Source organism: Bos indicus x Bos taurus, chromosome 28, assembly GCF_003369695.1.
Source record: "Bos indicus x Bos taurus breed Angus x Brahman F1 hybrid chromosome 28, Bos_hybrid_MaternalHap_v2.0, whole genome shotgun sequence".
NCBI classification, from domain to species: Eukaryota; Metazoa; Chordata; class Mammalia; order Artiodactyla; family Bovidae; genus Bos; species Bos indicus x Bos taurus.
In genome coordinates, this window is record NC_040103.1 from 12,846,919 (window position 1) to 12,868,912 (window position 21,994).

Consider the following 21,994-nt stretch of genomic DNA (forward strand, 5'->3'; position numbering starts at 1 on the left):
CACAGAATATTGAATATAGTTCCCTCTGCTGTAGTCGGAGAAGGCGATGGCTCCCCACTCCAGTACTCTTGCCTGGAAAATCCCATGGGCGGAGGAGCCTGGTAGGCTGCAGTCCATGGGGTCGCGAAAAGTCGGACATGACTGAGCGACTTCACTGTCACTTTTCACTTGCATGCATTGGAGAAGGAAATGGCAACCCACTCCAGTGTTCTTGCCTGGAGAATCCCAGGGACGGGGGAGCCTGGTGGGCTGCTGTCTATGGGGTCGCATAGAGTCGGACATGACTGAAGCGACTTAGCAGCAGCAGCAGCTGCTGTATAGTAGGACCTTGTTGTTACCCATTCTATATATAATAGTTTGCACCTGCTAACCACAAACTCCCACTTCATCCCTGCCCACTCTCCCTCACCCTTGGCAACCAGAAGTCTGTTCTCTACGTCTGTGAGTCTCTTTTGTAATTAAGTTCATTTGCATTATATATTAGATTCCACATATAGGTGATATTGTGTGCTATTTGTCTTTCTGTGTCTGACTTACTTCACTTAGTGTGATAATCTCTAGGTCCATCCATGTTGCTTCAAATTGCACGATTTCATTCTTTTTTATGCTTGAGTAGTATCCCATCATATATATGTACCACATCTTCTCTATCCATTCATCAGTTGATGAACATTAGGTTGTTTCCATGTCTTAGCACTGCTGTGAGCACAGCAGTGCATGTATCTTTTTGAATTACAGTTTTGTCTGGATATATGCCCAGCAGTGGGATTGCTGATTTATATGGCAGCTCTATTTTTAGCTTTTTGAGAAACCTTCTTAACTGTTTTCTGTAATGTCTGCACCAACTTATATTCCCACCAGCAGGCAGACTGTCTTTTTAAATCCAGAGTTTACTCATTCCGTTTTCCTTCTTTTTTTTTTTTTTTTTTTTTTTAGTCTTTGGTTATTGCTCTTGCTGCTTTAATGCCTTTTTTGTTGCCATTTATGAAATTTTCACTCAAGTCTGTTTTCTCTTTGGTCTATTAGTATGCTTGGGCTGTTCTAACAAAACACCATATACTGGGCGGCTTATAGAGCAGAAATGCATTTTCTCACAGTACTGGAGGCTAGTTGTTCAAGATAAAGGTGCCAGCAGCATTCGTTTCTGGTGAGGTCTCTTTCCTCAGCTTGCAGACAGCACCTTTTCACTGTCCTCACATGGCCTTTTCTCTGCAACCCATGAAGAGCAAGTGAACTCTGGTGTCCTTGCCTCTTCTAATAAGGATAACATTTCCATTGGATTTGTGCTCTACCCTTATGAAGTCATTTAACCTTAACTACTTCCTAAAAAGTTCTATCTCCAAGTACAGCCACGTTGGGGATTAAGACTTCAACATATGAATTTGGAAGGGGGGAAGTAATTCAGTCTTTATCAGATTCTTTGCAATTTAACTCCTGAAGTGATTTGGTCTTTTTTACCATTTTTACCAGTTCTTGCCTCCTTAGTTGCTCATTACTCCAGGTCCGTTCATTTGGCTTTCCTAGCAGTCTGACCTTTATCAGAACTGAGATATCATTCAATATTTTCCCACTGACAATGGAACTTTTTCTTTCTAGGAGTAATTTTATTTGTGGTTCAGTTCAGTCACTCAGTCACATCTGACTCTTTGCAACCCCATAGACTGCAAAACGCCAGGCTTCCCTGTCCATCACCAAGCTTGCTTGCTCAAACTCATGTGATTGAATCAGTGATGCCATCCAACCATCTCATCCTCTCTTGTCCCCTCTCATCCAGCCTTCAATCTTTCCCAGCATCAGAGTCTTTTCCAATGAGTCAGTGCTTCGCATCAGGTGGCCAAAGCATTGGAGTTTCAGCTTCAACATCAGTCCTTCTAGTGAATATTCAGTACTGATTTCCGTTAGAACTAATTGGTTTGATCTCCTTGCAGTCCAAGGGATTCTCAGGAGTCTTCTCCAACACCACAGTTCAAAATCATCAAATCTTTGACGCTCAGGTTTCTTTATGATCCAACTCTCACATCCATACATGACTGCTGGAAAAACCATAACTTTTGACTAGACGGACTTTTGTTGGCAGAGTAATATCTCTGTTTTTTAATATGCTGTCTAGGTTTGTCATAGCTTTTCTTCCAAAAAGTGAGCGTCTTTTGATTTCATGGCTGCATTCACCATCTGCAGTGATTTTGGAGCCCAAGAAAAGAAAGGCTGTCACTGTTTCCATTGTTTCCCCATGTATTTGCCATGAAGTGATGGGACTGGATGCCATGATCTTAGTTTTCTGAATGTTGAGTTTTAAGCTAACATTTTCACTCTTCTCTTTCACTTCCATCAAGAGGCTCTTTAGTTCTTCTTTGCTTTCTGCCATAAGTGTGGTAACATTTGCATATCTGAGATTATTGATATTTCTCCCGGCAGTCTTGATTCCAGCTTGTGCTTCTTCCAGTCCAGCATTTCTCATGATGTATTCTGCATATAAGTTAAATAAGCAGGGTGGGTGACAATATACAGCCTTGATGTATTCCTTTCCTAACTTGGAATGAGTCTTTTTTTCCATGTCCAGTTCTAACTGTTGCGTCTTGACCTGCATACACATTTCTCGGGAGGCAGGTAAGGTGGTCTGGTATTCCCATCTCTTTTAAGAATTTTCAACAGTTTGTTGTGATCCACACAGTCAAATGCTTTGGCATAGTCAGTAAAGTAGAAGTAGATGTTTTTCTGGAACTCTCTTGCTTTTTCGATGATCCAACAGATGTTGGCAATTTAATCTCTGGCTCCTCTGCCTTTTCTAAATCCAGCTTCAACATCTGTAAGTTCACAGTTCACATACTGTTGAAGCCTGACTTGGAGAATTTTGAGCATTATTTTGCTAGTGTGTGACATAAGTGCAATTGTGCAGCAGTTTGAAAATTCTTTGGCACTGCCTTTCTTTGGGTTTGGAATGAAAACTGATCTCTTCCAGTCCTGTGGCCATTCCTGAGTTTTCCAAATTTGCTGGCATGTTGAGTGCAGCACTTTCACAGCATCATGTTTTAGGATTTGCAATAGCTCATCTGGAATTCCATCACCTGCACTATCTTTGCTCATAATGATGCTTCCTAAGGCCCACTTGACTTTCCACTCCAGGATATCAGGCCCTCAGTGAGTGATCACACCATCGTTATCTTTTTTTTGTATATAGTTCTTCTTTGTATCCTTGCCACCTCTTCTTAATATATTCTGCTTCTATTAGGCCCATACCATTTCTGTCCTTTATTGTGCTCATCTTTGCATGAAATGTTCCCTTGGTATCTCTGATTTTCTTGAAGAGATCTCTAGTCTTTCGCTTTCTATTGTTTTCCCCTGTTTCTTTGCATTGATCACTGAGGAAGGCTTTCTTGTCTCTCTGTGCTGTTCTTTGGAATTCTACATTCAAATGTGTATACCTTTCTTTTTCTCCTTTGCCTTTCACTTCTCTTATCAGCTATTTGTAAGGTCTCCTCAGACAGCCATTTTGTTTTTTGCATTTCTTTTTCTTGGGGATGGTCTTAATCCCTGCCTCCTGTACAATGTCATTAACCTCCGTCCATAGTTCTTCAGGCACTCTATCAGATCTAATCCGTTGAATCTATTTGTCACTTCCACTGTATAATCATATGGGATTTGATTTAGGTCATACCTGAATGGTCACAATAAACTGTGGAAATTTCTGAAAGAGATGGGAATACCAGACCACCTGACCTGCCTCTTGAGAAACCTATATGCAGGTTAGGAAGCAACAGTTAGAACTGGACATGGAACAACAGACTGGTTCCTAATAGGAAAAGGAGTACGTCAAGGCTGTATATTGTCACCCTGCTTATTTACCTTATATGCAGAGTACATCATGAGAAATGCTGGGCTGGAAGAAGCACAAGCTGGAATCAGGATTGCTGGGAGAAATATCAATTACCTCAGATATACAGATGACACCACCCTTATGACAGAAAGTGAAGAGGAACTAAAAAGCCTCTTGATGAAAGTGAAAGAAGAGTGAAAAAGTTGGCTTAAAGCTCAACATTCAGAAAACAAAGATCATGGCATCCGGTCCCATCACTTTATGGGAAATAGATGAGGAAACAGTGGAAACAGTGTCAGACTTTAATTTGGGGACTCCAAAATCACTGCAGATGGTGATTGCAGCCATGAAATTAAAAGACACTTACTCCTTGGAAGTAAAGTTATGACCAACCTAGACAGCATATTGAAAAGCAGAGACATTACTTTGCCAACAAAGGTCCATCTAGTCAAGGCTATGGTTTTTACTGTGGTCATGTATGGATGTGAGAGTTGGACTGTGAAGAAAGCTGAGTGCCAAAGAATTGATGCTTTTGAACTGTGGTGTTGGAGAAGACTCCCTTGGACTATAAGGAGATCCTACCAGTCCATTCTAAAGGAGATCAGTCCTGGGTGTTCATTGGAAGGAATGATGCTAAAGCTGAAACTCTAGTACTTTGGCTGCCTCATGCGAAGAGTTGACTCATTGGAAAAGACTCTGACGCTGGGAGAGATTGGGGGCAGGAGGAGAAGGGGACGACAGAGGATGAGATGGCTGGATGGCATCTCTGACTCAATGGACATGACTTTGAGTGAACTCCGGGAGTTGGTGATGGACAGGGAGGCCTGGCGTGCTGCAATTCATGGAGTCGCAAAGAGTCAGACACGACTGAGTGACTGAACTGAATGGTCTAGTGGTTTTCCCTACTTTCTTCAATTTAAGTCTAAATTTGGCAATAAGGCATTCATGATCTGATCCACAGGCACCTTCCAGTCTTGCTTTTGCTGACTGTATAGAGCTTCTCCATATTTGGCTGCCAAGAATATAATCAGTCTGATTTGGTATTGACCATCTGGTGATGTCCATGTGTAGTCCTCTCTTGTGTTGTTGGAAGAGGGTGTTTGCTGTGACCAGTGCATTCCCTTGGTAAAATTCTGTTAGCCTTTGCCCTGCTTCATTTTGTACTCCAAGGCCAAATTTGCCTGTTACTCCAGGAATGTCTTGACTTCCTACTTTTGCATTCCAGTCCCCTATAATGAACAGGACATCTCTTTTTGGTTGTTAGTTCTAGAATGTCATGTAGGTCTTCATAGAACTGTTCAACTTCAGCTTCTTCAGCATTACTGATTGGGGCATAGACTTGGATTACTGTGATATATGTGTTTATTCATCTCTAAGTTCTCTGTCTCATCTTTTACATGTATTTATAACACAAGGTAATATGTGATATGCAGAGAGTCAGTCTTCAACTGACTTTCTGCATACCTATGAAAATTGAAACTCTAATCTCAGATTCTTTTGTATTTGAATACTCATTTACTTACTTAATGGTGATTTGAAGTTAGTAGTATTCTGTAGTTGTGCCCAAGTAATGTGTTGTTGGTAATTTTATTTTCTCTCATTATATTTATCCGTAAGTGTTTTGGAGAATTCATGGAGACGTTCGGATTTAAAGAGTTGCTCTTACTCCTCAGACATACTGAGGAATGTCTGAAAACCAAATGTATGTTTTCTAAGAACAGTTTACTCTTCCTTTTCCACTATTCTGGGCTGTTTTTTTCTTGTTTTTGTTTTTTCACCTGAAACTCTAGAAATAGAAAAAACAACATACTTACATTTACCTTCATCCCTGGAGACTAAACAACAAATCAAAATCAGCTACCAGCAATGTAGGGCATTTGTAAGTAGGTCTCATTCCATAAGAAATGTGTTGATTTTCATATGGTGAGATAAATTTTTCTTGTTTCTAGAAGTCTGGAAAACTGATCACATGAAAGAAAGGAGCCATGAAAACCAGCCTAAACATGTATGGGAAGTTGTATTGATCAATAACAAAAGGCTGACTAAAGAACAAGGTAATGTACTAGGGAAGTCACTTGAGTTGGACACAGATTCTTTTCCTTACAGAAAAATACTCTGTCAGTGTGTCTCATGTGGAATGAGCTTCAACTATATTTCAGAATTGGTTATCGATAAGAAAAACTCTTTAGGGAAAAAGACTGATGAATTTAATGCCTGTGGAAAACTGCTACTCAGTATTAAACATGAGAAAACTCATACTAGAGAAAAAAACGAATATTTTAAAAGTGGAAAAATTGTCAGTCATAAAGAGGATTCTGTTCAGCTTGAGAAGATTCAAACTTTAGAGCAAAATTTCGAATATAACATACATCAAGAATCCTTCAATGAAAAGGTAGTACTCAATACATACAAGACAGAGATCACTGAAGAGAATGACTGTGCCTATGATGAATATGGGAGAAGATTCTGTGATAGCTCATCCTTCTTGTTCCATCAGACAGCTCCCTCAAAGGAAAATCACTATGAATTTGGTGATTGTGGGAAATCCTTATGTCTGAAGTCCTCCCTTTTAAAACATGATGGGGCACATTTGAAACACTGTGAATATGGTGAAAGTGGGAATAATTTCAGGAGGAAGTTCTACCTCTCACAGCTTCAGAAAACTCAAAAAGGAGAGAAGCACTTTGAATGTAATGAATGTGGGAAAGCTTTTTGGGAGAAGTCACACCTCACTCGACATCAGAGGATTCACACAGGAGAGAAAAACTTTCAATGTAATGAGTGTGGAAAAACTTTCTGGGAGAAATCAAACCTCACTAAACATCAGAGGTCACACACAGGGGAGAAACCGTATGAATGCAGTGAATGTGGGAAAGCGTTCAGCCACAAGTCAGCCCTCACGTTACACCAGAGAACACATACGGGGGAGAAACCCTATCAGTGTAATGCATGTGGGAAAACTTTTTATCAGAAGTCAGACCTCACTAAACATCAGAGAACACACACAGGACTAAAACCCTATGAATGTTATGAATGTGGGAAATCTTTCTGTATGAATTCACACCTTACAGTACATCAGAGAACTCATACAGGGGAGAAACCCTTTGAATGTCCTGAGTGTGGGAAGTCTTTCTGTCAGAAGTCACATCTTACACAACATCAGAGAACTCACATAGGAGATAAACCCTATGAATGTAATGCATGTGGGAAAACTTTCTACCACAAGTCAGTACTCACCAGGCATCAGATAATACATACAGGTTTGAAACCTTATGAATGTTACGAATGTGGGAAAACCTTTTGCTTGAAGTCTGACCTCACAGTACATCAGAGAACTCACACAGGAGAGAAACCCTTTGCGTGCCCTGAGTGTGGGAAATTTTTCAGCCATAAGTCAACCCTATCTCAACACTATAGAATCCATACAGGGGAGAAACCCTATGAATGTCACGAATGTGGAAAAATCTTCTATAATAAATCTTACCTAACAAAACATAATAGAACACATACAGGGGAGAAGCCCTATGAGTGCAACGAATGTGGGAAAACCTTCTGCCAGAAGTCACAGCTCACTCAGCACCAGAGAATTCACATAGGGGAGAAACCCTATGAATGCAGTGAGTGTGGAAAGGCTTTCTGCCATAAGTCAGCTCTGATTGTACATCAGAGAACACATATAGAAGAAAAGCCCTATAAATGTAACGAATGTGGAAAATCTTTTTGTGTGAAGTCAGGACTTACTCTGCATCAGAGGAAGCACACAGGAGAAAAGCCCTATGAATGTAATGAATGTGGGAAATCCTTCAGTCACAAATCATCACTCACAGTACATCACAGGGCTCACACAGGAGAGAAGTCTTGTCAATGTAATGAATGTGGGAAAATTTTTTACCGTAAATCAGACCTCGCTAAACATCAGAGATCACACACAGGGGAGAAGCCCTATGAATGTAACACATGTCAGAAAACCTTTTCTCAGAAGTCAAACCTTATTGTACATCAGCGAACGCACATAGGAGAAAAACCTTATAATTGAAGTGAATATTAGAAATGTTGAGCCACAATTCAGCACCTACTCCATTTCAGAGAATTCACACTATGGAGAAAGCTCTGTTGATATCCTGAATGTTTAATAACTTTCATCCACATAACTGGCCTTATTTTACTCCAAAGTAATGATATAGGACCAATTTCTACACTGAAACAAGTATAGGGCAGTCTTGTTAAGAGATAATATTCCACTGAATGTCATGTACTGGCATAAACCTAACAGATTTTGATTTTGTGAAGTTCTAACAAAAATACTAGGTTATGTCAGAATTTATATAGGGGAGAAATCTGTCCATTTGAGACTTATGAATTGACAATTTTCTTTAGAGGTAATTTAACTTCAAAAGCTAGAATTTGTGTTTTGGTTTTGATGCTATGGTTATTTTTAGGAAACAGCAGGTTGTAATTTATAGATGCATATTGTGCAATGTAAAGCTTTAAGGACTAAAAAGAATAGTAAAATAGGCTCAAAAGAAGTTGCAGTAGTAGTAGTGCATAGAATTCTGATGTGCCCTTTACAAAGCTTTTTCTAATAATAGTTACATAACTATAACATACTCTAATAACAGTGTTACATAACCATATTAATAGCCCTAACAGGAAATTGATGGTACCCTACTACTAAGTCAGATACAGACTTTATTCAGATTTCACTAGTGTTTACATGTAATCTTTATGTTTGTCTGTGCATTTCTATGAAATTTTGTGGTTTATATATTTGAGTAACCTTCAACACATGTTATAAAATCAAAAAGGAATCTGGAGTTTGTATTACATGAAGATTACAAAGGAATCAGGATTTCACCACAGGAAGTTAATAAATATTATTAATTATTAATAATAATCATAGCCTTTGTGCTACCCTAATCCTGGCAACCATTTAAATATGAATCTTTTTAAAAGCAGAGATAAACTGAATAATTAGGGCAGAAGCATTAAACACCAGTGAAGTATCCGTTAAGTTCACAGGACTTAGGTACGTACATTACATAAACTGTATGTTTCTTACACAGAATGGAACTTAACATAATTGTGAATAAAAAATAGATACTCCTAGTTTACCTGTTGTTACAACATTAGGCACATCTCCCTTGGGTATAAGGCCTGGAGCAACAGTTTAAAAGGAAGCCCACAAAGCTCATGTCTAACCTTTTAAAACTTATAAATCAAAATAACTAAACATCCAATAAAATGTATTCTCTGCATGGGGATATCTAGGCCCTAGTCCCATTGCCCCTTCTCTTTCACCCATAGCTTACTGAAGACCATGATGTGCCTTGAGTATACATATGTAAATACTCTATCCTTTAGCCTGAATTTATCCAGACCCTGAGTAAGCAACTGCTTTCCAAGACAGGGTCCAGGAAGGAAGTTTCAGATTAGACAATACTCAGAGCTATAAATTAGACTGTAAATTCAAGGGTCTGATGTACCCTGAGATCTGGGCCCTTAATGACTGTTGACTCTCTGAGGAGGAAGACTGAGGCTGGAGCATGGCCAGAATGGAACTAGAGCAGTGCTTTTATTGATAGGGTAGAGGTGATATACTAAATTATACGATCAGATTATGTAAACAATTACATTAAGCTAATAACGTAAGATTATACGATCTAGTGATCTTAGATTATATACAGAGTCTAAGCTTCCATTGTAGGAAACCAGGAAAAGAAGAGCAAATTAAGTTCAAATTATTAAAAAAAAAAAAAAATAATGAGAACTTAGGCAGATATCAGAGTAATTGAAAACAGGAAACCAATGGAGAAAATAAAACCAAAAGCTGGTTCTTAGAGCAGGACAATAAAATTGATAAATGTCTAGTCAGGTTAGCTAAAAAAAGAGAAGATACAAATTGCTAACATCAGGAATGAGAGGGGGCCATAACTGTGATCCCCTTCACATCAAAAGGGTTATAAAGGAATGTTATGGACAACTCTGTACCCATGGATTTGATAACCTAAATGAAATGGGCCAATTCCTTGGAAGAAACAATCTGCCAAAACTCAAAGAAGGACAAATCTAAATAGGCATATGTCTTAAGAAATTGAATCAATTTTTAATCTTCCAAAGCAGAAAGTATTAAGCCCAGATGTTTTTACTGATGAATTCTACCAAATTAAGGAAGAAATAGTATCAGTTCTCTACAGTACCTTACAGAATGTAAAAGCAGAGCTTTTACTTATTCTTTGAGGCCAGCATTACCCTAATTGTAAAGCCACTGAAAGACATTACAAGAAAGCCAAGGTACAGACCAGGATCTCATTAACAGATATAGAAATCCTCAACAACATGCTTGCAAATTGAATCCAACAGTGTATAAAAAGAATTACATGACATGATCAAGTGGGATTTATCCAGGTATGCAAGGCTAGTCCAATATTTAATAATTAATGTAGCCCATCATATCAACAGGCTAAAGAAGAAATATATGATCATATCAGTAGATGCAGAAAAAATTTCGAAAACTCTTAACATCCGTTCATGGTAATTAAAAAAACCCAGTAAGTGAGGAATACAGGAACTTTTTACCAAGTTTCCTCAACTTGGTAAAAAAAAAAAAAAATCTATAAAAATCCTATAGCTAACATCATACTTAATGATGAGAAACTAGATGCTTTTCCAGTAAGATAAAGAGCAAGGCAAGGAGGTCCCTGTAACCATACCTTTTTAGCAGCCTTCAGGAAGTCCTAGCTAATGCAGCAAGATAAGGGAAATAAAAGGTACACAGATTTGGAAGGAAGAGATAAAACTATTGATGTTCACAGATAACATGATTGTCTATGTAGAAAATTCCAGAGAATCAGCAACAAAAAATTCTCCTGACACTAGAAAACAGTCACAGAAAGGTTACCGAATATGATGCTCAGGCAGGTCATACAAAGAAAGGAGCTATCAAGTAACAGAGGTACAGAAGAACCTTAGATGCATATGGCTAAATGAGACAAGTCAATCGGAAAAGGTTTTATACTGTATAATTCCAACCATAATGGATTCTAATAAAGGCAAAACTGTGGAGACACTAAAAAAATAAGTGGTTTCCAGGTGTTCAGGGTGAAGGACAGAGGGATGAATAGGTGGATTACAGACAATTTTTAGGATAGTGAAACCATCCTATAGGATACATGTCATTCATTTGTCAAAACATACAAAGTGTAAAACACACCAAAAGAGTATAAAACACATCTACAAAGTGTAAAACACAACGGGTCAACCCTAATGTAAACCATGGACTTTAGTTGTAAAAATGTATCATATTGGTTCATCAGTTATAACAAATGCACCACACTAACGCTCGGTATTAATAAGGGAAAAGTGTGGAGGGAGGTAGAGGTAAAGGGGTATATAGGAACTCTGTGCTTTCTGCTCATTTTTTCTGTAGCCCTAAAACTGCTCGAAAAAATGGAGTGTATTAAATAAACAACCCTGCCACATATTACTTTCTTATATATTTACAGAATTTGAAACTCATATGATTCAGTACCAGTTTTTCCATGGTGGGGGTGGAGTAGGGTAGGGAATGCATTCTTAGAAATCATATATTGTCAACCACTAAGGCATATTTTCAATTATAGCTTTCTGCTTTTCTAAGTCTTATTATCTTCTTTTGAAATTACCTTAAATTACTTACCTCTCATTACAACATCTTGTTTCTGCACTGAACATATGTTTCTGCCCTGCAGCTATAATAATCACTAATGAACATTTGGGTTGTTTTTATAGTCTTCAGAATACTTTAAATTATAGCAACTGTGGCTTGAAATTAAGGCCCAGTGTAATAGAGTCTCTTCACATCTGAAACTAAGAAGACCTTTGATAGCCTAACTGCAGGTTTCCCTCCCTATTCTTCTCCCCCAGGTCATTGTAGTCAGACAGTCCTCCTTGTTTATCTGGGGGACCAGTTCTTGGTTTCCCCTCAGTGGCAAGTTTCACTTTCCTACCAGCCCACAAAATCATTCTGAAAAACCATTCCCATCTTCTCACAGAAACTTTGCTGCACCCTCTGCATACTACAGAGCCATTTCCCACAACCCCTGGTTTTTCCTTTGTTCCCAAGCATGATAACCTGTGTGACCCTTGGATGGTGGTGTCATGTCCTCTCGCCTGGCCTGTGAATAGACATAACTAGTAAGCTTATGTAGATCTCATCTGTCCAGTGTAAAGTGTCACATGTTCAGCTATTCCATTACCCCAGGGCATAAATCCTGCCACCAAGAGAGTGACTAGGAGGCAGTTAATACAGCTGGGCATGAACAAGATTGTCCCATCTAAGACAGGTCACCTGGTCACTTAGCTAATTGCTCTTGTCTAACAGGTTCCGTGATGTGGCAGAGGCTGCTTGGGATGGAACCACCAACTGCTGGCAGGCTTGCACTTCGGCCTGCTCTGCTCTATGTTCTTTTTTGGATGTTGCTATCTCTTCCCACTCTAAGAGGCTCTTGTCCCTAAGAGAATGGTTCATTGGCTGTGCCCCCTGCATGACTTGCCATGGGGTTCAGTGTGTTTGGCAGGTGGTATCTGAGCTACCTGTGAGGCCGGCTTCTGGACCATGGTACTTGCCCTTGTAACTACCCAGAATGTCCACATCAGGGGTGATGTACATGGCTAGAAGTCCAGAATAACTGAGGAAATTTGTATGAGAGAAATAAGAGAGAAAGAAACCTGCATGGCAGAAAAAGACAGCCATAGCAGACAGAGGATGTTAAGTCAGCCAGCCTCTCTGGGTTATGGGCCCAGCATGCTTTTGCTTCACCACCTGTTGTGTCTTTTTTTTTTTTTTTTTTAAAGAAAAAAGGTTCTGCACTCATGGTTAGAGGACAAAACTCCTATCCTGTGGTGCAGCAAAGAGGTTAATTCAAATGCAGCTTAAGCCTGGGATCCTTGCACCATGTGAAGCAGCCATTGCCATGGAGCAGGCCCCTAACCCTTTCCTGAAGAAAGAAATTTATAAATTTGATCAGAGTAAAGAGAACCCTCCTGAAGTGTAGCAAGTAACCACAGAAAGAAAAGAAATGGAAAGAATGAAGGGAGGGAGGGAGGCAGAGACTTAGATATGAGGAGAGTAAATAACAAAATAACTGAAATATAGGTCCATAGTTTGTTTTTGAAATTGAGATGTGGTTTCTGTACAATATTATATAAATTATATCCACAATTTGACTCAATTAGAAATCCAGAATATACTAAAATTATTTGTACAACAAAAGATAAAAGGGTGCTGATTGGCTTTTGTATCTTCCAAATTAACTTGAATATTAACGTTAATGCTGAAGTGTACCATTGGTAAATTTTCATAGCCTTAATACAGGGCTCAAGTTATAGTTATACCTGGGAACCCCCCTAAATTTAATTATGTTACCCCCTAAAATCTTAGAGGTGTTATTGAATATAAAACACAGTGTTATACTGAAATTCCCTCCAAAATTCATGTTGAAATCTAACTGCCAGTATGATGGTATTTCGTGGCGGGTCGATTAGGAGTGATTCAGTTAGGAGAACAGAGTCCTCATGAATGGGGTTAGTGCTCTTAAAATAGAGACTCCAGAAAATTCCCTTACTTCTTCTGCCATGTGGGGACTTAGGAAAAGACAGCCTTCTGTGAACAGGAAGCAGTTCTCACCAAAAAAGGAATCTTTTGGTGCTATGATCTTGGACTTCCCAGCCTCTTGAACTGTGAGAAATAAACTTTTGTTGTTTATAAGCCACCTGGTCCATTGTATTTTATTATAGCAACCCCGAGAGTCTGAGTCATTTAGGAACAAATAGTATGTTTCATCTTAACCAACAGAACTATTGACTTAAGTTTCGCATGGTCATAACACCCACTGACTTAATTTTAGCATAATCCCATAGAAAGCATGGATGCTCTGATCCAAAGAATAATAAAATTAAATTTTGGGCACTTACAAATTGGATTGACAAAAGGAGACCGTAGTGTACCATATACCTCAATTGAAACCATTGTAAATACCTGCCGAGAACAAGTGATCATCGCCACTACTTCTCTGTTTAATGATCCAGTATAGCTTGTTCTTAGCCTGGAAATGATGGTGCTTCACAGTGGATTATTAAAACCTTAATGCTATGGCCTATCTGCTAAGAACCTAGTACCCAGTGTTACTGAAATTACTGTTTCAAATAGCAAGTAGTAAATATTTTGTTATTCCAGTTTGGCTAATGTTCTGTTCAGTGCTCTTTTTAACACCCTTTCAGCCACAGTTTACCTTCACCTCAAGGGACGCAAGGTGCCTTTACCAGGCTACCCATGGGACCTGAACAACTCTGCCATTGCACAGTCTTTGCAGGCAATGTCTTAACTGCATCCAGTTTCCTCCAGGAGTACAGGTATGACATGACATTGATGACATCCTCCTCTGAGGAAATTCATTTCACAGATTCATTGAGGGCTTATAAATACTCCCAAAAAAAGCATAAGTTATTTCACCACACAGAGATCTGCCTCATCAGTTGAGTTCCTGAAAATCACTTGTAAAACAAGGGCTGTTTCATCTCTGGTGCTGTCAAGAAGCAGCTACAGACTGCTTTTTGTTTTCTGTTCTTAATACACACAATGTTAATATAAATACATAAGAGTCCTTTTTGGGCTCTGCAGGCAACATATCCCCCACTTAAAATTTTTAATTTCACTGATGGTGTTACTTTCAAATGCCCAACGTATATAGGGCTTCCTTCACAAACAGCCTTAAGAATTGATCTGAATCGAAATCAGTAGGCACTCCCATTAGTGCTCTCAAAGACACTCTCACTGTGGAGGCTTTAGCAGCCTCTTGTCCCTCCTGGAGTCCAAGAGTACAAGGAATACCATGCTGGATTTACAGCATGGTATTTACATGGTATTTACAGATTCTGTAAATCTGTTGATGTTGGTTTTGACAGATGCAGGCAGGGAAAGCAAATGCTTGTACAGGGTAAATATCTTTGACGGAAGGTACAAGATACAGTCCCATTTTGTGATGAGAATGGTCTAATGCAGTCAACCTGTAACATGGCTAAACTGATCCATCCAGGGAATGGTGCCAAGTTAATTGTTGGTCTCTGCTGTTGGGAGATTAATCTCTTAACAGTGAATTTAGCCAGATCAGTCTTGTTGAGTGAAAGTCCACTTTGCTGAGCCCATGCATAATTTTCTTCACTGCTGCTGCAGCCACTGTGTTCATGAGCCCATTTGGCAATGACAAGTGGCTGGGTAATGGAGCTGACTGATAAGAGACTGGAATCGCAGAATGTGTCCTCTGATGAGGTCACCCTTTGGTGAGCATTCACATGGTACACAAAGACCTTCACTCTCCTCATCTGGAAAGGTCTAGATGTGCACCTCTCCCCCTGAACTCCCTTTCACAGGTTTTCCAAGGTACCCCTCCTTAGTCCTTGATCATTTAGCCAAACCATAGGGCTTCCTTGGTGGCTCAGAGGTTAAAGGGTCTGCCTGCAATGGGGAGACCTGGGTTCGATCCCTGGGTCGGGAAGATCCCCTGGAGAAGGAAATGGCAACCCACTCCAGTATTCTTGCCTGCAGAATCCCATGGATGGAGGAGCCCAGTGGGCTACATTCCATGGAGTCGCAAAGAGTCGGACATGACTGAACGACTTCACTTTGACTTTAGGCACTGTGCATAGATAAGTGTTAACTCATAACTTTTGCCGTTTCTCCTTCCAGGCAAAATAAATCAGGTGATTTCACTACCAACTTTCAAAACCAACTTAGAGTGGGGCTGTGGTGCTGTGTACCATGCAGAATGATCTGACCCAAGCCTGAGGTTTTTTTCTTTCACTGGTCAGCTCGTCATAGGGAATTCCTCATGAAGCCATAGCAGTGGATTGAGGGGGGTGAGGGGTTGCCTGATAGATATAGTCCAAGTATTTATAGGCATTGAAGATTCAGCTCCACTGAAATCTGTTATTTCCCCATCCCAGGGATTCTTTACTAGTCAGTGCCCTAATTTTAATTTTAATGAGACCATGTAAGGTTGGAAATTCAATGTACATAGTAATTAAGCCACCCAACAGATTTGTCATTGGATTTCTTTTCCTAAATCTCAGCCCTGCAGCTTTAAGGGATGAGGTGCTTTCAGAATTATCATTGACGCTTTAGGGTCTTTGTGGATCTTGAGCTGGGAACTTAAATTCCTGAGCGTCTCATGTTGTTTCCGAACATTGTCCAACACGTTTAGAATAAACAACCAGTTTCATACTCCTTTTGTTCATTAAAATACCTAGGAGAGAACATCTTTCATCCCCAATAACTTGCTTTTTGTAGGCACATGATAATAAGTACCTAGGGGTAATCATTTGAGTAACTGTATTGCCACTGCAAATCGTGGACTATTGGTACCTCTTTACACCTGAAACAGGATCTTTAATGGTTTTAAATCTGACTCTAATCAGATCGGTGGTGGTTTAGTCGCTAAGTCATGTCTGGCTCTTGCAACCCCATGGACTGTAGCCTACCAGGCTCCTCTGTCCATGAGATTGTCCAGGTAAGAATACCAGAGTGGGTTGCCATTTCCTTTTCCAGGGGATCTTCCCACCCAGGAATCTAACCCTGGTGAAGCAACACCCAATTTGGTACACATTTGTGATTCAGGAGGATTTAATTAGAGACATAGAATCATAAGATGAATGTGTATGTCTAAAGGGATTTATTACAGGGCTTTGGCTTTCTACAACTGTGGGAACTGGTTAAGTGGTGTCTATGAGGTTGTCTCCATGCCTGATGAAGACATTTGACTAAAATGCTCAGGGCAGACAATAAGGGAAAGGAGATGGATGTGACGTGAAAGAGAGCAAAAATATGAGAACTCACAACAATGAGTAGTGCCGACAAGGAGGGGCTAAACCTGGAGACAGTTCTTATTGCCTCTGGCCTTGGTGTGGTGTCCTTCAGAAGCTGGGTCCCTCAGTCAGTGAGGGGATCACACATATCTGGTGCAAGCATCAGAGATGCCAAAGGACCTATGTGGAATGGTCATAGTTCTAGTGGTGTCTCATGCCAGTGAGGTGGTCAGTAGATCAGCAGCAGCATGTTACAAAGATACAAAATGGCTATTACATCATTACACACTCCAAGTCTTGCACAGGAATATCTTTTATGGCCCACCCCAATGGGAAACATACAGAAAAGGGAACTCGGAAATGTAGTTGAGCCTAGTCTAGGTAACACATTACTAAGCAACCACATTGGCCTATAAAGGAACTGTGAAATCAGTTCAGTGAATCAGAGCTAATATTTTTAAAGAAATAAAACATAATGTCAGAATTCATTAGAGATACTGACAAATAGTATTTTGTGAAAAATATTTATAATCAGTTGTATATTATCATGGACTGAATTGTTTTTCCCCCAAATCTATCCCAATGTGACTGTTTTGGAGATAGGGCCTTTAAAGTGGAAAAGTGAAATGAGGTCATAAGGATGGGCTCTAATCCAACATGACTGGTATCCTTATAAGAAGAGAAAGAGACACCAAAGACAAGTATGCAAAAAGAAAAGGGCATGCAAGAACACAGAAGGCAGCCATCTGCAAGCCAAGGAGAGAGGCCTTGGGAAAACAAACCTACCAACACCTTGACCTTGGACTTCCAGTTTCCAAAAATGAGTCAAAGTTGCATTAAGTCACCTCATCTGTGATGGTACTTTATTTTGGCAGCTGAATGTTTGTGTCCCCTCCTCTCACCCCTAAATTCATATGTTGACGTCATCTCCAGTGTGATGGTGTTAGAAGGTGGAGTCATTGAGAGGTGATTATGTCTGGAGAGTGGAATGCTCATGAATGGGACCCCACAGAGCTCCCCAGCCTTTCCAGCACATGAGAACACAATGAGAAGGTGCCATCTGTTAACCAGGAAGACTGCTCTCACCAGAATGCAGCCATGCTCCTGCATTGGTCTTGGACTTCCCGATCTCCAGAACTGTGCAAAATAAAGTTCCATTGTTTATAAGCTATCCAGTCTGTTAGTAGTTTGTTATAGCAGCCCCAATGGACTAAGGCAGCAGCCTTGGCAGACTAGTACATATGCGTACTAAAGATTGAATTTGTCTTCTGGCAGCTTTTAAAAAAGAAGATAATATTTTTAGAGCAGTTTTAGATTCATAGCAAAATTGAGGGGAAAATGCAGGGATTTCCCATTTCCTCCCCCTCACACACGTACACCCTCCCGTTATCAGCATCCCCCAGCAGTGGCATATATGTTAAATTGACGAACCTACACTGACACATCATAAACGTCTATCAATTACATTACATGTCACTCTTGATATTGTGTATCATATGGGTTTAGACATGTACTGATGACATTTATCCATCATTATGGTACCATAGTGTTTTCACTGCTGTAAAAGCCCTCTGTGCTGTCTCTTCATCCTTCCATCTCCACCCCAACCCCTGATCTTTTTATTGTCTCCATAGTTTTTCCTTTTGTGTTAACTTTATCCCACTTTAATGTTTCAACTTTTTTGTCAAGGTATCATTTAGCATACAAAATATTTTAATGTGGTCTCATTATTTTGTATTCCTCAATAGAATATAAACTACATTCAGAGCTTGGAGTTTTATCTACTTCACACACTACTATGAATCCAGTGCCTAAAACTGGCATGTTGTTTTTCAACTCAATGAGTGTTGAATGAATGTTTGTATTGGATCATGAGTTTAATGTATTTGTTAAGTAAATTAAAGTTGAAGATCCTTGCAAGCTTTGGCAATGTCTTACAAAGAAACGTAGTCTTATACAATCTAGCCATTGCTTTCCTAGGTGATTACTCAACTTATTTAAAAGCTTACATTAACACAAAAGCCTGCATAAAAATATAGCAGGTTTATTATTTCCAAAATTAGAATTAACTATCTATCAGTAGGTAAATGGATAAGCAAAATGTGGCAGATCTATACAATGGAATATTGTTCAGTGATAAGTGGGGTGTTAAGTCACTAAAAGTTTGGACGTTAATAAATGATAGAGGTATAACTGCCTGTAAATGTAGAAAATTGTTACCCCATCCCATTTAAAATGTGCATTAACTCCAGAGATTAACTGATTGATTTTTAAAGAAATTGGCTCACAAGTAAGACTGACAAAGGCTCCAAGTGAAAAGTGAAAGTGTTAGTCACTCTGTTGTGTCCGACTCTTTGCGACAACATCCATATCCGTCACTGTGACTTCAAGCATATAGAAGGGATATCTTGACATGCTGCACACCACTGAATGCCTAGAAATTTCACTAAGGTAATGAATTTTTTCAGATTTATTTTCCACCATTTGACATGCAAATATATTTCTGCCCTTTTCTCTTTCTCTCTTCCAGTGACTTCCATAATGCAAAGCATATATTGGTTTTTCATCCATGGATTGTTGTTAAAATTGGTGTTTCTGTAGGGAGAGGGGGCTGGAATTTTATTTTTGCTATCTTGCTGACTTTCCATTTATCTAGATCTTGGAAAATCTTTCAATGACATTTTATTATTTTTTTTTATTTTATTTTTAAACTTTACAATATTGTATTAGTTTTGCCAAATATAATGACATTTTAATTGGGCAAGTCTTGTACAAATCTTTTCGTTGGAGAAGTATTACACTTTTGTTAAATTCACTCTTAAGAATTTTTTCTTTTGAAGCTATTGCAAATGAGTCTGTTGTCTTAACTTTGGGTTGCTCATTGCTAATGTATACAAGTTCCATTGGTATTTATATTATTGATCCTGTATCCTTAACTTTACTGAGCTTATTTATTGGTTCTGATATTTTTCAGTGAGTCCCTGAGCATTTTCTACATACAAGGTCAAGCCATCTGCATATAGCCGTAGCAGTAGCTCTTTATTTCCCATTTTATGCCACTTACTCCATTTTCTTTCTTAGTTGCCCTGAGACCTGCAGTACAATATTACCCAGAAGTGGTGAGAGTAAGAGCAAATAGAAATGAAAAGAGGATTCGTACAGTTAAAAAAAAAAGATATCCCCACTTCTTTTTCTTAGAACATTTTCTTTTGTAAACTTGTAACTGTAAATGCTTTATCCATCCCTTTGGGATGAATATGAACCTTTTTAAAAGCCTTTTGGCAGTTTTACACCCTTACAATATCTTTCTCAAGGAGCCTTGGAGTTATCTCTTTGAAGTGTACCCTTCCAGGGTGTTTGCACTCCCAATTTCTCAGTTTCTGTAGGAGGGTAGGAGCCTAACTTCTTCTATGGGTGCCTTGCTCCAAGTTGCAAAACTACCTCCTTTCAAATAGATATGAGAAGCTTCAGTTAACACAGATGCTCATCCCAATTACCGGATGAATTTAAGGTAAACTATGATAAATGATGGAGAAGGCAATGGCACCCCACTCCAGTACTCTTGCCTGGAAAATCCCATTGATGGAGGACCCTGGTAGGCTGCAGTCCATGGGGTCACTAAGAGTCTGACACAACTGAGCGATTTCACTTTAACTTTTCACTTTCATGCATTGGAGAAGGAAATGGCAACCCACTCCAGTGTTCTTGCCTGGAGAATCCCAGGGACGAGGGAGCCTGGTGGGCTGCTGTCTATGGGGTCGCACAGAGTTGGACACGACTGAAGCGACAGCAGCAGCAGCAGCATGATAAATGATACTGTCAAGTCCTCTTACTTAAGGTTTAGTTATTGTTTATCTTGAGAACATGTATGTAATGAGTTGTATCCAATCAGCTTTATAAAAGGGTGCAGTTTCTTTCTGGCTTTGTAATCTCTTAGCAGACTTCCTATAGTGCACATCACATTCTTCTTTTATAACTATTCAGTAATAAAATTCTTTTGTCTTCTACCTTTGTGAATAGACTTTCGTGTTGGGAGAAACTTTTAATTATATTTCTTCAGCAATTTTGATAATGGGATGAGTCTGGTAGTTCCTGATTTGAGCAGATCAGCTGAAAGTCTTGGCCACACAACAATCAGGTAGAAGTCCCTAAATTATAAATACTCTTCTTCCTAGCCCTCTGTTCTTTTGGAATACTATCTAAACAAACCACCCAAATTCAAGATTTTACTTTTGAATAATTATGGGTAATAATTATTACCCAGATCTCATCATGATCACTGGATAATTGGAAAATATGGGAAGCCAGTAATGTTGCCTGCTGGTCTCTTTTAAAAACAGTTAATATGTGTCTGTCGCATTTGGAATTGGCACACATATGAGATTCCAGTCCTGCAGTAGCCAGAGGACAATTCTTTTGTTTTGCAGAGGTTCTTAGAAGGGAGTCTATCCCAGTAAATGAATTGCTGATATTTATGGGATGAATATAATTCTAACCATTCCAAGAGGAAATTTAAAAATTATTTGGATAACTAGAAGAAACTGTTGAATAAAGAGAAAATGCAAGACAAATACATTTTCTCTCTCATAGAACCCTGCTTCTCCTCACTCTGTTTGTCCCTGCTCCTCCTGCTTTTCCTGGATGTCTTTGCCCCTCCATGCCTCAGACTGACTCGGGGGAAAGGGAGGTGATAATCTTTCAGATGGGTGGTTCCCATCTAGGCACAGCTTCTTTGCTGCTAAGTCGCTTCAGTCATGTCCGACTCTGTGCGGCCCCAGAGATGACAGCCCACCAGGCTCCCCCGTCCCTGGGATTCTCCAGGCAAGAACACTGGAGTGGGTTGCCATTTCCTTCTCCAATGCATGAAAGTGAAAGTGAAGTCACTCAGTCGTGTCCGACTCAGCGATCCCATGGACTGCAGCCTACCAGGCTCCTCCGTCCATGGGATTTTCCAGGCAAGAGTACTGGAGTGGGGTGCCATTGCCTTCTCCAACAGCTTCTTTAACTGGTAATAAATTACCTGCTCAATTTGAGAACACAGTTAATGTACTTTATGGCCTAGACTGAGTCCACTTCATGTCTTAGACGAGGTGACTCCTTCAGGAGTCCCTTATGCTCCACACACTGCACAGCTATTAATAGAAAGCCAGAAATGATAGAGCATCATGGGAAGATTAAGAGATCTGCATGGAAGGCAACAGGGAGAGTAGCTATACTAGTCACTTGGAAAAAAGCAAAGAAACAAGGTATTGAAATAATGTAAACACAGGAAGGGAAACTAAAGTGCCCTGGTTACAATTTTTTGTGTGTGTTTTTTTTTTTTTTTTTGGTCTCAATGCGAAG

The 21,994-nt window shown here is 39.5% G+C and overlaps 1 protein-coding gene across 8 annotated transcripts in view; it reads left to right on the plus strand.

Moving 5' to 3' along the window:
* The window catches only part of ZNF33B (zinc finger protein 33B), a 57,225-nt gene that overhangs the window by 31,441 nt on the left and 3,790 nt on the right, over positions 1-21,994 (plus strand). For 2 of the 8 annotated variants that reach the window (XM_027530849.1, XM_027530852.1), the window contains exon 5: positions 5,764-5,868. The exons of 1 other annotated variant lie outside the window; for it this stretch is intronic. In XM_027530849.1, coding sequence (XP_027386650.1) covers positions 5,764-5,868 — 105 coding nt within the window. Of the gene's footprint in view, positions 1-3,854; positions 4,863-5,763; positions 7,937-12,173; positions 13,564-14,071; positions 14,204-17,584; positions 17,823-21,994 lie in introns of those variants that run through there. 5 more of the 8 variants (XM_027530848.1, XM_027530847.1, XM_027530846.1 and 2 more) reach the window with 5 other exon arrangements.